Genomic DNA, 14,077 nt, shown 5'->3' with positions numbered 1-14,077 from the left:
AAAAAAAGAAAAAAAAATTCCCTGCTGGTCTGAAGTACATTCCAACTTAAGGACAGCAGGTCAAGTTTGGCTTTATAGTCCATTAATATTTCTACTATTATCATATAGTAATTGATGAAGTTTAGCGCTCACAAATATTTTTTATAAGAAATGTCAGTCTCTTTCTCCCAGTTGTTTTGGTAAGATCCCACCTTCCCTTTTTTTTATTTGTTATATTGGATGTTTCCTGGCTTACAAGGAAGCAGGCAGCCTGGGCTCACTGTGAAACTAGTTGCATTTCCATACAGAGCCAGAATTAATGTGACAGTTCTGGTGTCCCTTAGAGTATGTGTACCTCATTCAGCTTAGAGCAGATTTCTGCCCAAGCTCAGTGGCTCATGTCTGTAATCCCAGAACTTTGGGAAACTGAAGTGGGCAGATCACTTGAGCTCAGGAGTTCAAGACCAACCTGGGCAACATGGCAAAACCCCTTCTCTAAAAAATTGCAAGAATTAACTGGGTGTGGTGCGTGTGCCTGTAGTCTCAGCTACTCAGGAGGCTGAGGTGAGAGGATTGCTTGAGCCCGGGAGGTGGAGGTTACAATGAGTCATGATCGTGCCACTGCACTCCAGCGTGGGTGACAGTACAAGATCCCGTCTCAAAAATAAAACATAAAACATATTTTTCAAAAAAGAACAAGGATTTCCCTGGGATGGTCATTTTGCTTAGGAACTTGTTTTTTAAAACAGAGAATAAAGTATACTGAAAGAAACTGAAGCATAAATAAACCAAAAGTCTCTGAAACAAAAATTGGTGAGCATGGAAGAGGATGGACCAATTGGATGTGATGACAGTCATCATAACCTTTACTCCTGCTTGGGATGCAGATACTAGACGAGGTGGCAGACACCCTGCTCTCCACTTGGAGGAAGGATGGAGAAGTTCCATCCCAAGCCAGTGGCAGCCCAGTCCAAGGGGGTACCAGTCACAGCGTGTGAGGATGTGAGGCAGGCACTAAAAGAGAGCGGCCCAGCAAACCAAGATACCCGTGTAATGTCTCTTGAGAATGTTGGGGGCCTTGCAGACTCTGCCATTTCCCCAGCCAGCAGGCTAATGTGGAAGGACAGGTGCCAGCAGATCTTCAGATGTCAGCAGGACCCCAGACACCAAGCCAGCGCCCTTCCCCATCTGTTAATCACTGGAAACCTGGCTGGTAACCCAGAAAGAGAAAAGACCTTCCCAGACTTCAGATACTAAGTTGATCATTTTGGGTCCCACATTTAAGAACTGAACTTAGCTCCAGTTAGTTTGGGATTGTGTTTAAGGCATAAAATGCAAACTTTCAGCTTCAAAGTGAAATCTAGAAAACCATGATGTTTCTCTTCTAGCACAGTGAAGAGCACAACTTGTGACAATCAAACTACAGGAGTTTTATGTTACTTTTGTTTTCCATCATGTCTTTAAAATCCATTCAGTAGGAGAGATCTTCCCTGGCTCCCAGAACAGTAGCTTCCTGCCCCTTGTTGCATATTTGAATCAACTGGGGACTTTTTGTCACTATTTTGTTTGATTACTTTTTTTTTTTTTTTGAGGCGGAGTCTTGCTCTGTCGCCCAGGCTGGAGTGCAGTGGTGCCATCTCGGCTCACTGCCAGCTCTGCCTCCCGGGTTCACGCCATTCTGATTACATTTTTAAATACGCATTCCTGGGGCCTAGCTTTAGCAACTCAGATTCAGTGGCTCTGGGATGAGAGTTGGGCTTTGGCTTTTTGTTGTTGTTGTTTTTAAGGTCCCTAGTGATTCCAGTGAGTAACCAGGAGTGAGCCTCACTGATTGGAGGAAAACTCTGAGCTGTGTAACATTTTTCTGCTTATGACTGAGTGACAAACAATCCTTTGGTTATTTTCAGCTGCAGATAGAATCTCAATTGAGAAATGGCATGTCCCACCTGAGCTAGAAATGAAAACTCTGGATTCGAGCTCATGGCCAGTCTCCTGTCCTCCCCAAGTTCAGGCTGGCCGTATGGGGTCAGAGGTGGAGTTTGCAGAGGTTTCAGTGCCCCTGCTGCCCAGGTGAAAGGGGTGGAGAAGGAGATGACAGGGAAGTTTGCTCACTAGTGACTTCGTGCCCTTGGGACCTGGGAATGTTCAAAGCTGATGTGCAGACTTTCTTTCCTGGATACCTTTGTGGGCTCTTGGAGATTTCTCTCTCTGTATTTCCCATGACATGAACAAATGTACCTCTGCTCCAGCTGGCACAAGCAATTCCTGACTCCAGGAATGTACTTTGTGTTGCTGGGGTCCCTCAGCAGGACCTAAGACTCCCCACAAAGACTTTCTCCTGTGCTGCCTCTGGACTGTGGGGGGCACTCATAGTCTCTTGTCCTCTGGATGTACAGGTCAAGCCAAATGCCACCTACACCCCATGGCTGCAGGCTTCTTTCACCTTCTCTGGCAAGGGTCAGGCCTTGTCCTCTGAGCCATCCATTTGTAGAGAACATACTTCAAGCTCTCGGAGTGGTTCCGTGGAAGCCCCTCGGTGGGGCGGTGTTAGAGCAGCACTTCCCCAAAGAAACTTCTTTATAAATCCTTCCTTGTTCTCTCCTTCCAGGGATCTCTTACACTCTCAAGGTGAATCAGACATTTCCAAGGACATGGATCCAGTTCTCAGTCAGTCAGTTCCTTTGTGATTTCTGCCTCTAAGTGTCTCACATCCACTTTGGTATCAGTTACTGAGGCAGGGAGAGTCTCACTTAACATCCTGTTATACTAGAATCTAGGGATTTTGAACAATGTGCCAGCTGTCTTTGAAGGTATGAGAAGCAGAGGGTCCTGGGCTACCCCTTGCAGTGAGTTATAACACTTGAGACAACGTAGACCCTACCTCTTAGGAAGGTGGCAGGGGTGAGGTGCAGGACGGTGGGAATAAAACACAGCCCATGTAACGGAAGACACCCTAGCCGGCCGTAAACTAGAAAAAGTGGAGAAAGACTTGACCGCTTATTCCTGTCCCCTATTCCTCTTTGAGGTTGCCTTCATCCTGGTTGTAGGAGATCAGCTTCTCATTCCCAGGGATGTTCCTGCATGATATTAGGCAGGACCCAGTTGAAGGTATGCAGAAATTACAGGCAATAAAGGACAAAGACATCTCTTTAAATCCTCTTTCTCATGGAAGCCAGTGAAAAGAGACTATCAAATGGAATAGGTGGAGTCTCTAAGATTTTACTTCTTTTTTTTTTTTTTTTTTTTTTTTTTTTGAGACGGAGTCTCGCTCTGTCGCCCGGGCTGGAGTGCAGTGGCCGGATCTCAGCTCACTGCAAGCTCCGCCTCCCGGGTTCACGCCATTCTCCTGCCTCAGCCTCCCGGGTAGCTGGGACTACAGGCGCCGCCACCTCGCCCGGCTAGTTTTTTGTAGTTTTTTTTTTTAGTAGAGACGGGGTTTCACCGTGTTAGCCAGGATGGTCTCGATCTCCTGACCTCGTGATCCACCCGTCTCGGCCTCCCAAAGTGCTGGGATTACAGGCTTGAGCCACCGCACCCGGCCTAAGATTTTACTTCTAATGAGATAAGTTTTCACTTACTCTCAATTCAAATGACTCATTCAGATCTGATGTTTGAACTGGGAATCCTGAGCATAGTTAGCCTCCACTCTCCATGTTATTTGAAAAGCAGCTTTGGTGCAATGGGAAGGGTTTGGGTTTTGAATTCAGATCTGATTCAGTCACAGATCTGAGTTTCATCCTCCATGATCTATGTGGCTTTGAGCAATTTTCTTAACACCTCGGAGTGTGAGGTGTGACTTTCCTTCTCCATAAAGTGTAGGGTTCTAGCCCCAAGTAGAGGGCATCTCTGTGCCTACCTAAGGAGCGACTAACATTGAGCACCTCCCTGACATGTGTCAGCCCCTGCTTAGAAGGTTGCCGCCTTGAGGCTGAGCATATCTGAAGTGTCCGATGCAGCGCTTGACACATGACAGGCAGGTGCTCAGTGTTATTTGTCCTCTTCTTAGGTAGGCATTGAGAATATGATAAAGGAGGCAAACATTCCCCACCTCCCTTTGTGTTCATGCCCTGTAGCCATTAGGGAAAAACTTTCTACCCAGAAATGCTTTTATCTCATGCTAACTTTGCCCTTCCTCATTCAGAAGCATGGGCTTACCCAGAAAAAGGACCTTGAGACTCCTATCATTTTGCTACCTTAGCTTTCTAGACTTGGCCCTTGATATGATTTGTCTATGTCCCCACCCAAATCTCATCTTGAATTGTAGCTCCCACGATTTCCATGTGTGGTGGCAGGGACCTAATGGGAGGTAATTGAATCATGGGGCGGATTTTTCCTGTGCTGTTCTCATGGCAGTAAATAAGTCTTATGGAATCTGATGGTTTGATAAAGGGAAGTTCCCTGCACACACTCTTTCTTGCCTACTGCCATGTGAGACGTGTCTTGCTTCCCCTTTACTTTCTGCCATGATTGTGAGGCCTCCCCGGCCATATGGAACTATGAGTCAATTCAACCTCTTTCCTTCATAAATTACCCAGTCCTGGGTTTGTCTTTGTCAGCAGCATGCAAACAAGCTAATACAGCCCTTTAAGGAGAAAATTAAGTCAAAAATTTGACCCACCTTTCAAAGGGTGGTCAGTCTTAGATCTTCCTGCTGTCTGGCTCTTTTCCCCCATCTCCTTTTCATTTGGAATGTGGCCCAGAAATGTGCCCTTGGGGACAAAACCAATCATCTCCTGTCCTTTCTCCTTTTTTGTGGCTATGGTCAAAGATGCCCTGACTCCAATATTTGGGTACCTAGCTATTACTTTGTGTTTCATTGAAAAAACTGTCATTTTTTGCTGGGTGCAGTGACTCACACTTGTAATCCCAGCATTTTGGGACACCAAGGCTTGAGGATCCCCTGAGGCCGGGAGTTCCAGGCCAGTCTGGGCAACAAAGTGAGACCCCGTGTCTACAAAAAATACAAAGAAATAAAAATAAAAATTATCATCCTTCGTGCTCACTGAGACCTTTTGACTCTGGTAAAACTTCTCAGTGAGTTGTAAATCAGGGCTTCTCAAACCTTAATGCACATACCAGACTCCTGGGGACCCTGTTAACATGAAGATTATGATTCAATGGATTTGAAAATGAGCCTAAATACTGTATTTCTAACAAGCCCCCCGATGATGCCAGTACTGCTGGTCCATGAATCATTCTTTGCATAGTGAGGATGCCCTGCAGAAGCCAGAGGGGCCACTGGAAGAACTGGTCAGGCATCCGTCAAGATGACCTCACTGACTTTCCTTGAGAATATCAAATAGTAATAACAATACAAATATAGAATAAATGGTGCTCAGAGATGCCTTCTCATTGGTTTTGGCATAAAGTTGGATGAATTCAATATGTGGCTTAAGAAGGATAGGGAGAGGCTGGGCGTGGTAATCCCAGCACTTTGGGAGGCCAGGGCGGGCGGATCATGAGGTCAGAAGATTGAGACCATCCTGGCTAACATGGTGAAACCCTGTCTCTACTAAAAATACAAAAAAATTAGCCGGGCATAGTGGTGGGCAACTGTAGTCCTAGCTACTCGGGAGACTGAGGCAGGAGAATGGCATGAACCTGGGAGGCGGAGCTTGCAGTGAGCCGAGATCGCACCATTGCATTCCAGCCTGGGTGACAGAGCCAGACTCTGTTTCAAAAAAAAAAAAAAGAAGGCTAGGGAGAATGAATTAAAAAGTAGAGACAGTAGTTGCAGGCACGCAGACACACACAGGGTGGGGTTATCTGAGGATTCTTCAAAAGTTCTCATGTATCCTATTTAGCTTACCAGCCAAAAAGAAAGACTTGTCTAAGATGAAATTGATCCACTATATGTCAGTCATTGAAATTCAATCCTACATATAAAAATCCCTTCATGAACCAGAAAGTGTACATGGAGAGTGAGTGGAGATTAGAAGTGACGAAGGTTTCTTTTTAAGTAGAATTTGAGGCAGAAATTCATGGCAGAGAGATCACTTATGATTTGTTGTGAGGAAGAAACCTGGAGCCTTTGTTAGCATTTTCTGATCAGATAGCCCAAGTGGCAAGAATTTTGAAGGCCAGATAGTCCGATAAATGTGAACATCATGTTGATGCAAAGTAGATTCTGTTCAGAATCATTACCCAAGTGATTTAACCCTTTGGCTTGGAACAAACCTAACGAGAGCACCGATGATAAAATACCCTCGTGTTAAAGCTTACCATTCTTTAGGCAGCACATAAAGAGTGTCTCTATGGCCCACTCATTCAGGAAGAATGTCACAGCTCAAGAATGCCCATTCACACAAGCAGTGGGAGTCAGTGACTTGCGCTTCCTAATTCGGGAGCTCCTGTCTCCTATGCGAGATGCGCGTCAGGAACAAACTATAAATATTGGAAGAGCTTTTCCCACAGCTTCTCCTTCCGCGCTGTTTTATCGAAAGATTCATGACGTCTGGATGAACTAGAGCTCTCTGCAGCACTTAGAATGCCCCACACTGGTGGATTTAGATTTGGTGTACTTAGTCTAAAGAACGAGGGGAGAGGAAATTTCTCCAAATGTTATGCATTAAATAAAGCTCTCCTGGCTTTTTACTGTTTGTTCCTTCGGTCTTTTGTCAGGACCTGTTTCTTATCCTGGAGGTGAAGGAGAGAAAGTTATGTCTGCTTTTCTGCCTTAAATAACTGAGAAGAGAACGATTTGGCCATAGATTCAGAATAAAGATAATTAAGATTTATACTTAAATAGCTCCTTATGCCTCAGGAGTACTAATGTTAGTTAATTATGCTTCCCAAAGCTCCTGAGAAATTGCCAGAGCCAATGCTATTATCCTCTCCTGTCTTATAGAAGACTCCATTGTTACAGAAAAAGTAGAGACTCCCAGTGCTGTATAGCAAATGAGTGGTTCAGCCAGAAAGGAAACTCACATATTGCAATGCCGATTTCAGGTGCTGAGTTCAGCCTGCCTTTCTGAAAGAGAAGAACCTGAAAATCAAAAGGCTGATCCCCCCATGAGTGAGAAAACACTGTCGGCAAAGCAAGGACAGTTTACTTGAATAGAACAAATCTTTTGTAATTGCCTTATCATATGGAATGCTTTGAAATATTTTTTTTCAGGATCACATGATCACATTAAATAGAGTCTGCAAATAGAATGGATAGGAAAGTCTTTTCTCTCTCTCTCTTTTTGGTAGAGCATGAGAGGGAGACTACAAGTTTAAAGGGAGGAAACAGATGTGTCTTCCTGGCCTCCCCATTATTTTTTATCTCGTTAGCGGAGTAGAAAATGAACCCTACTGGCAGGCTACCTCTCTTCCCACAATTTATTTTTTTTATCCTACAAACGTGTTTTTCCTTTAACTGTAGAGTCTTAACAGTTGAAATGTCATAAAGATGTTTTCTCTCTCATCAAGATTTACATAAAGTCATAAGATTATTCATGACTATAAGTGAGTTTAGAAGACGGAAATAAAAAGGCCCTATTTTAGGTTATTTTGCATGGAATTAGGAGGATGGTGCAGTGCTTGGGTTTGATGCTGTTGGGGAAAGAACAAAGTGGTTCCATCTTTGATGTGTGGAAGCCCAAATGCCCTCAGGGCTCATCTGCCTCTTGGAGGTGCAGACCTCACTGGTTCCCTGGGAAGTTTTGTCAGGAGTGTGGCTGTGGCTGTGATACAGTCGCTATCGTTCTTTTATTATCGTTTTCAACTTGTACTTTAGAATCTGGGGGTGCATGTGCAGGTTTGTTACGTGGGTCTATTATGTGATGCTGAGGATGGGGATGTGACTGAACCTGTTACCCAGGGAGTGAGCATGGTATCCAGTAGGCAGTTTTTCAGCCTTCCCCCCATCCATCTCTTTCCACCCTCAGTGGTTCCACTTGGGGCACTTCAGGCTGCACTGTGGACTGGCTACTCCCTTCCGGTAATTCTTGACAGCATTCCTTAGGTCAAGAACAAAGTAAAGGTGAATATGGCACCTTAGGATGCTCAACGCATTCTTCAGAAAGCAGGATTTGACCATCAGATGTGCAGACATTGGTGCTTGGCCTTCAACCTCTTTCAGCAGGGGAGGAGTTGCACCTTTTACACCCCAGTGAGCTGTGGGGGTCAGACAGGCTGCTGCTTATTTGGAACTCCAGTGGGTTGAATAGAGTTCCTGGATTTCAATATGTTATTCCACCATCTCCCAACATGAAGCTTTAAGGCTTGATGCTACCTCTTGCTACCTAAATCTGAGATTTCTGATTTGATGAGCACTACTAGGACAGCACACAAGGAATCATAATAACCCTTTCAAAACCCCACTTTCAGGGCACAGCTCAAGTCAGATACAGCTTCTTTGTCTTTCATTAATTCTCTTTTCCTTGGATTTTTTTTCTCATAGCTGGTGTTTGTCTTTCCTCAGTGACCTTTTAGTCCTGAATATCTCCAACAGGGCTTCCTAACTTTAGCATATAACAGTGTGCAACAGTATGTAATGAAGGAACCATTTAGAAATTAGACTTAAAAATGGCACGACATTTTCAACATCTGACCATTGCCAGAAGTCTAAAAAGAAAGTGATATATTTTTTCTGTCAGCATTTAAAATGATGGTAATAATTACCTTACTGTTAGAGTGTAAATATCGTGGGAGGTTTTACTAAACTAGGAAGTTGCTGGAAGCAAAATACTTGATGAGCTGGGGTCAGCTGGAGTAATGTGACCCTCGCTTTTCACATTAGGTCTGTGCATCCTCTCATGTGCCAGTCTAACTAAACCTTTGTATAGTGAAAGGTGTTCATTTGTTGTGGTGAGTAGACTTTTGTCAGACGTAGTGCAGTATGCTTGGGAGAAATAAAAGCAACTCTGTTATAGTTCATCTCACATTGTCTTTTTGCGAGTTTCATAATCTTACACTAAATATGGCTATTACGGATAAAAGTAAAGTGACAGTACTTGTCATACATCTGGGAGGATGAAGTTAGGACAAAATAGTGCTTTTTACAAAGTTTAGATACGGTTTTGCTGGTGAACTTAGCAGGAAAGGCATGCACTGATATGAGTCATAAGTCTGGATGGACACTGACCTATTTTTTATTAAATTAAATAAAATAACTAAGTTATTTATTTATTTTTGAGTCAGAGTCTCACTTTGTTGCCCAGGCTGGAGTGCAGTGGTGTGATCTCAGCTCACCGCAACCACCGTCTCCCGGGTTCAAGCGATTTTCACGCCTCAGCCTCCAGAATAGCTGGGACTACAGGTGTGCGCCACCATGCTTCTCTAATTTTTGTATTTTTAGTGGAGATGAGGTTTTCCCACATTGCCCGAGCTGGTCTTGAACTCCTGAGCTAAGGTGATCTGCCTACCTCGGCCTCCCAAAATGTTGGGATTACAGGTGTGAGTCACTGCAGTCTGCCCTGGCCTATTTTTTGGATTATGGGCTAACGTCTTTATTTACGATTGGACCCCAAATTCCATGTTTCCACACCTAACATTTGTTACAGTGAATAGATGTGATGTTCTTGGATCTTCCTAGGGGCTTTGTGTGGCTATTGTGTTTGGAGGTTCCTGTTCTGCAACGTGGCAGATTAAACCTGTATGTCATTCATGCCTCTGAGGCCGTTTAAATGTGTGGCTGAGATAAATCTGCCTCTGAATCCTCAGGCTTTCCACTTTCTCATGGAGCTGTAGGTGTAAAAGCGATGGTGACCACAGGCCCTTCTCTCACATGTGTGGGGTCTGTAGGGGCCTGAGAACAAATCAGTGGCCAACTCCTCCCAGGATAAGCAGTGAAAGCCCCACAACCAGAAAAAGCCCTCAGTCCTGGGCGGATGGAAAGAATTTAGCTGGGAGTGTCTCCATTTTAAAACTTGTAAGGAATCCTCTTCATTCCTGGCAGTCTGGGATGGTTGGCCCCCTACTGCAGATGAAGACCCACATACTTACATCCAAATATGTAAAAATTATGAACCAAATCAGAGAATGTGAATTGTGAAATATAGTAGGTTCCACCATCCTGCAAGACAAATATATAGTGATGATGACGTGGAAGGCTGGATTTGAAGTTGAAAATCTCTGATTGTGTTGAAAGGCACATTGGGAAGAGGGATGAGTGAAATCTTCTAAAATAATGGATTACTGAGCAGTTTGAAGACTGACTTGCTCTCTTGGGCTTGTAGAATCTTTCCTGCAGCAGGGGTAGTACATTCCCATGGTGAGGGGGACACCATTTGGTCTAGGGCTTTTGTAAAGGGAGAGGACTTCAGAGGACAACTGAGTCCCCTGCAAGTGACATCAGGAGGGCAGCCACTGGGACTTCTTTCTGCCACTTTATTCATTGAGTTAGCCCTCAAACTGCAGGACACCTTTCAAGACTCTTCTCAGAGTGTTATAACAGCTATAAGCAACGCTGACAAGACATAGTCACATATGGTAACTCAAAATGAGTTTGAAATGGTGTTTGGGATAATAAAACTCTTCGATATATGATTGAAATTTACTGGAATCAATGACTTTGCATACATTGATACAGTGCCATCACATGTGGCTGCACAGGGTGTGCACTGCACAATTTCCCATCACATGTGACTGCACAGGTGCACAGGGTGCGCACTGCACAATTTCAAGTGGTGCTATTCACATGGACTACAATATGAAAGGCGCTCCCTAGAGTTGTGCAAAGCATATACCATATAGCAGTATGCAGCATCCCTGGATGGAAGTACACAGCCATTCATTTCATTTCATTTTTTTTCCCTGCTAAAATAGATATTTTTCTAGTTGAAATGCGTTAACATTCTAATTTGAACACTGGGGCCACTTTTATTTGGTTCTTCATTTAGACTAACCTTGATTATTCGCTGAGGAATGCATGAACAGAAAATTGGCTCATTTCACTTTACTTTAATGGCATTTTCCTGCTAAGGGTTCAGAAGTGAAATGAAAACTGAGTAATTTTTATGGTTTACAAGTTTTACTGTTTCACATGGCAAGTGAGGACTAAAAGCATAGGAAATAGCTTTGGAAATTCATTTTGCAATCACTTAAATGTTAAAACAAAATTTAATTTTATTTCCAAGTAGACTTTCATGTAGAGACCCAGTTAGCTCTGATTGGAGAATAAGTAGCAAATGTTTTTGTTACCAGTTCTTGTTGATGCTGAGTTAAAAAAATGTTTTGGCAAGTCTCGTAGGAATACCTTAAAGCAGAATATTCTGATCATCTTGGTGACTTTAGAGCCATCCCCCAAAATTAAATTGATAACTTTTACATTTCTCTCTGACATACCATTTTTTATAGCTTCTTATATATCAATTATTTCAATAGAGGAAGTACATTTTATTTTTCTTTGTTGTGTTAGGGCATAAAAAAGGTTTCTTCAGCCTTAGAAACTCCCCTGAAGATAAGGTGGAGAATAAAATTGTGCTTTAGATAGCATTATGCAGGGTGGTTAATAATATGCTCCTGAATGCAAATGGCCCTGCTACGCACTTGACAGTAACCCTCAAACCATCAGAGAATAACAAAAGTGGTATGAAAATTATCTGTCTCTGGAATAAAAATACCGAAACTGCAATGAAAATAGTTGATCGTATAATAGGAACAGTACCAAAAAAAGAAAAATGGTAATCATTCATTGATTGCTGAAGTTTTTTCAAAGCAATTTGTGATTTTTTTGTGATTTCTTTTCCTTTTTGGAGGGATGAAAGTGGGAGAACTGGGGAGGAGAACGGAGTTAACGTGGAACAACTCAAGAACTTCAAGTTTTGTTTACCTGTTCTGTAAAAGCAGTCTATTAAATCGCAAAACCTCAATGTATGTTTAGCTGATTTTAGTTGGCATAGGTTAGTAATTTTTTGACTCCAAAATGCATACTTACAGATCTTTGCTCTGTTTTGCCTTTTAGGTGCAAACCCAAATTATCCTGATGTAATTTATGAAGGTAGCTATCACGTTTTCTACTTTGTATTTCTTTTTCAAAATGTTTGTGTATAATGAAATAAATCAACTGAAAGAAGACTCTTCTAAGCTCAGTTAAATATACACTTTAAGCATGACATAGGCCAAAATAGTATTTCAAAAATCATTCAATATTGATGGCCATTTTCCCTTGACATTTACAGTGCCTGTAAATAGCACTTTCTCTCTCATACCCTGTTCTTGGAAGTAGTAAATCCATTCCGTTGGCTGTAACAGACATCACATTTCCTTAATTGGGAACTAATTACCTATTTAAAAGCCATGGCTATCAAGAAAAGGGAGGTATATCAGTTTCTGGCTCTGACAGTAAAGCCAATTCAAAATGATGTTTCTTGTATAATGAAGGTGTTTGACTCACAGACAGGAACCTCAAAGGTGGGGCTTGATTTAGGGTTGGTTAAAGCAGCAGCTCCACCACGTCGTCAGAGACCCAAGTTCCCTTCATGCTACACTCTTTTGCCCACCATGCCAGCTTCACTGAAGGCTGGCCCCTTACGGTTACAAGAGAGTGTTGCGGGGGAGCTGCTACCATTCACGTGGATGGGAGACAGGGACGCGCTCCGGAAGGCATCCTCAAGGAAAGAGAACTTCCCAAGAGACAAGAGTCAAACCCTCTTTGTATCCAATTCAAGACCCAATTGGATTATAGTCCATTCTTGCCCTTATTACTGATAAGAGGGGTGGATTATCCCTTCAGTTACTAAATTCACCCCCAGACTTTAAGTCAGCTTCCCCAAAGGTGAATAGGCCTAACCCCTTGAAAAAAAAAAGTGGGATTCTCTCAGGAATGTGGAAGGAAAGAAACCAAAGTCCCCTATATTAGCTTTTTTTTTTTTTTTTTTTTTTTTGAGATGGAGTCTCACTTTATTGCTTAGCTGGAGTCCAGTGGCACAATCTCTGCTCACTGCAACCTCCACCTCCCGAGTTCAAGTGATTCTCCTGCCTCAGCCTCCTGAGTAGCTGGGATTACAAGCACATGCCACCACACTCGGCTGATTCTTATATTTTTAGTTAAGACTGGGTTTCACCATGTTGGCCAGGCTGGTCTTGAACTCCTGACCTCAGATTATTCACCCACCTTAGCCTCCCAAAGTGCTGGGATTGCCAGCGTGAGCCACTACACTGGGCCTATATTAGCTTTTGATGGAATATTGCATCTCTCCTTTGCTGTTTTGATCAAATGCCAAGGATGTTTTCCTTGGTGTGAAAACCCATATTTAACAGATTTTCAAGCCAGGAAGCCACTGTTTGGGGAAGTGGAAGGCTACATTTCAAGACTTGGCTTGAAATTTAGGAACAATTAAAAGATTGATTAAAACATTATATTTATATATTTTTCTGTAAAATACTCTGTTCTTTAATTTTATATTTATCTATAGATTGATATTTTATTTTTTCTATAAAATGAGCCTGTCTGTATGTTTATTATATGTGTGTGTATTTAACCTGAGCTAATTTTAACTTGGAGAATAATATTGTCTTTACCTGCTTGTGCATGTTAAGACATATTTCTTCCAAGCTGTGGTTTGGTTGATTTTTTGCATATGATTTGTGTGTTGTTTTGTTTGAATTTGTCTTGATACAGTTTAAAGGAAGAATCTCTCAAATTGTTTCACAGAGAAATACGTTTGTATTATGGTTTTACATCTTAAAATTACATTTTTGACCCTTTCCCAGTTAATTTGAGACTTTAAAAATGTCATCTTCCTGTTAGCCTCAGATCCCACTTTGGACCTTTGGGCCGAAATGTCATGATTTTAAACTATAGACACTTGAATGATTTAAATTTTGTAGATGTAGTTGGTTATAACATGAAGAGGGGAAACTAACCAAATAAAGGATATCCATTAGTGTTCAAAATTAGTAAGCTTTAAGATATTCAAAAGGAAAATGTTGAGAATGTGGTTTTGGCATTAAGAATGAAACAGCAAACACATAGAAAATAGATTTTTTTTCCTGTTATTTTTTATTCACAAAGGAACGCTTTGCTAATAAAAATACAAGTTAAATTGGTTGCCCCGAGGCCAGCATGATGATTCTACCTGGAGAAGTTCAGCTGGAGCTGCATTAAGGAGGTGGCCTCTTCAGGATGGAAATTGAAGGCAGTGTACCTATTTAGAATTAAAATACAAAC

At 42.4% G+C, this 14,077-nt stretch overlaps 1 protein-coding gene across 7 annotated transcripts in view; it reads left to right on the top strand.

Moving 5' to 3' along the window:
- The window catches only part of NTRK2 (neurotrophic receptor tyrosine kinase 2), a 368,100-nt gene that overhangs the window by 62,134 nt on the left and 291,889 nt on the right, over positions 1–14,077 (top strand). For all 7 annotated transcript variants that reach the window (XM_033236933.1, XM_033236932.1, XM_033236934.1 and 4 more), the window contains one exon: positions 11,870–11,905. In XM_033236933.1, the coding sequence (XP_033092824.1) occupies positions 11,870–11,905 (36 nt within the window). The remainder of the gene's footprint in view (positions 1–11,869; positions 11,906–14,077) is intronic.

Source organism: Trachypithecus francoisi, unplaced genomic scaffold (assembly GCF_009764315.1).
Source record: "Trachypithecus francoisi isolate TF-2019V2 unplaced genomic scaffold, Tfra_2.0 Lachesis_group16, whole genome shotgun sequence".
NCBI classification, from domain to species: Eukaryota; Metazoa; Chordata; class Mammalia; order Primates; family Cercopithecidae; genus Trachypithecus; species Trachypithecus francoisi.
The sequence above is the reverse complement of the archived record's forward strand: the minus strand, read 5'-3'. Positions and strand labels throughout refer to the sequence as shown.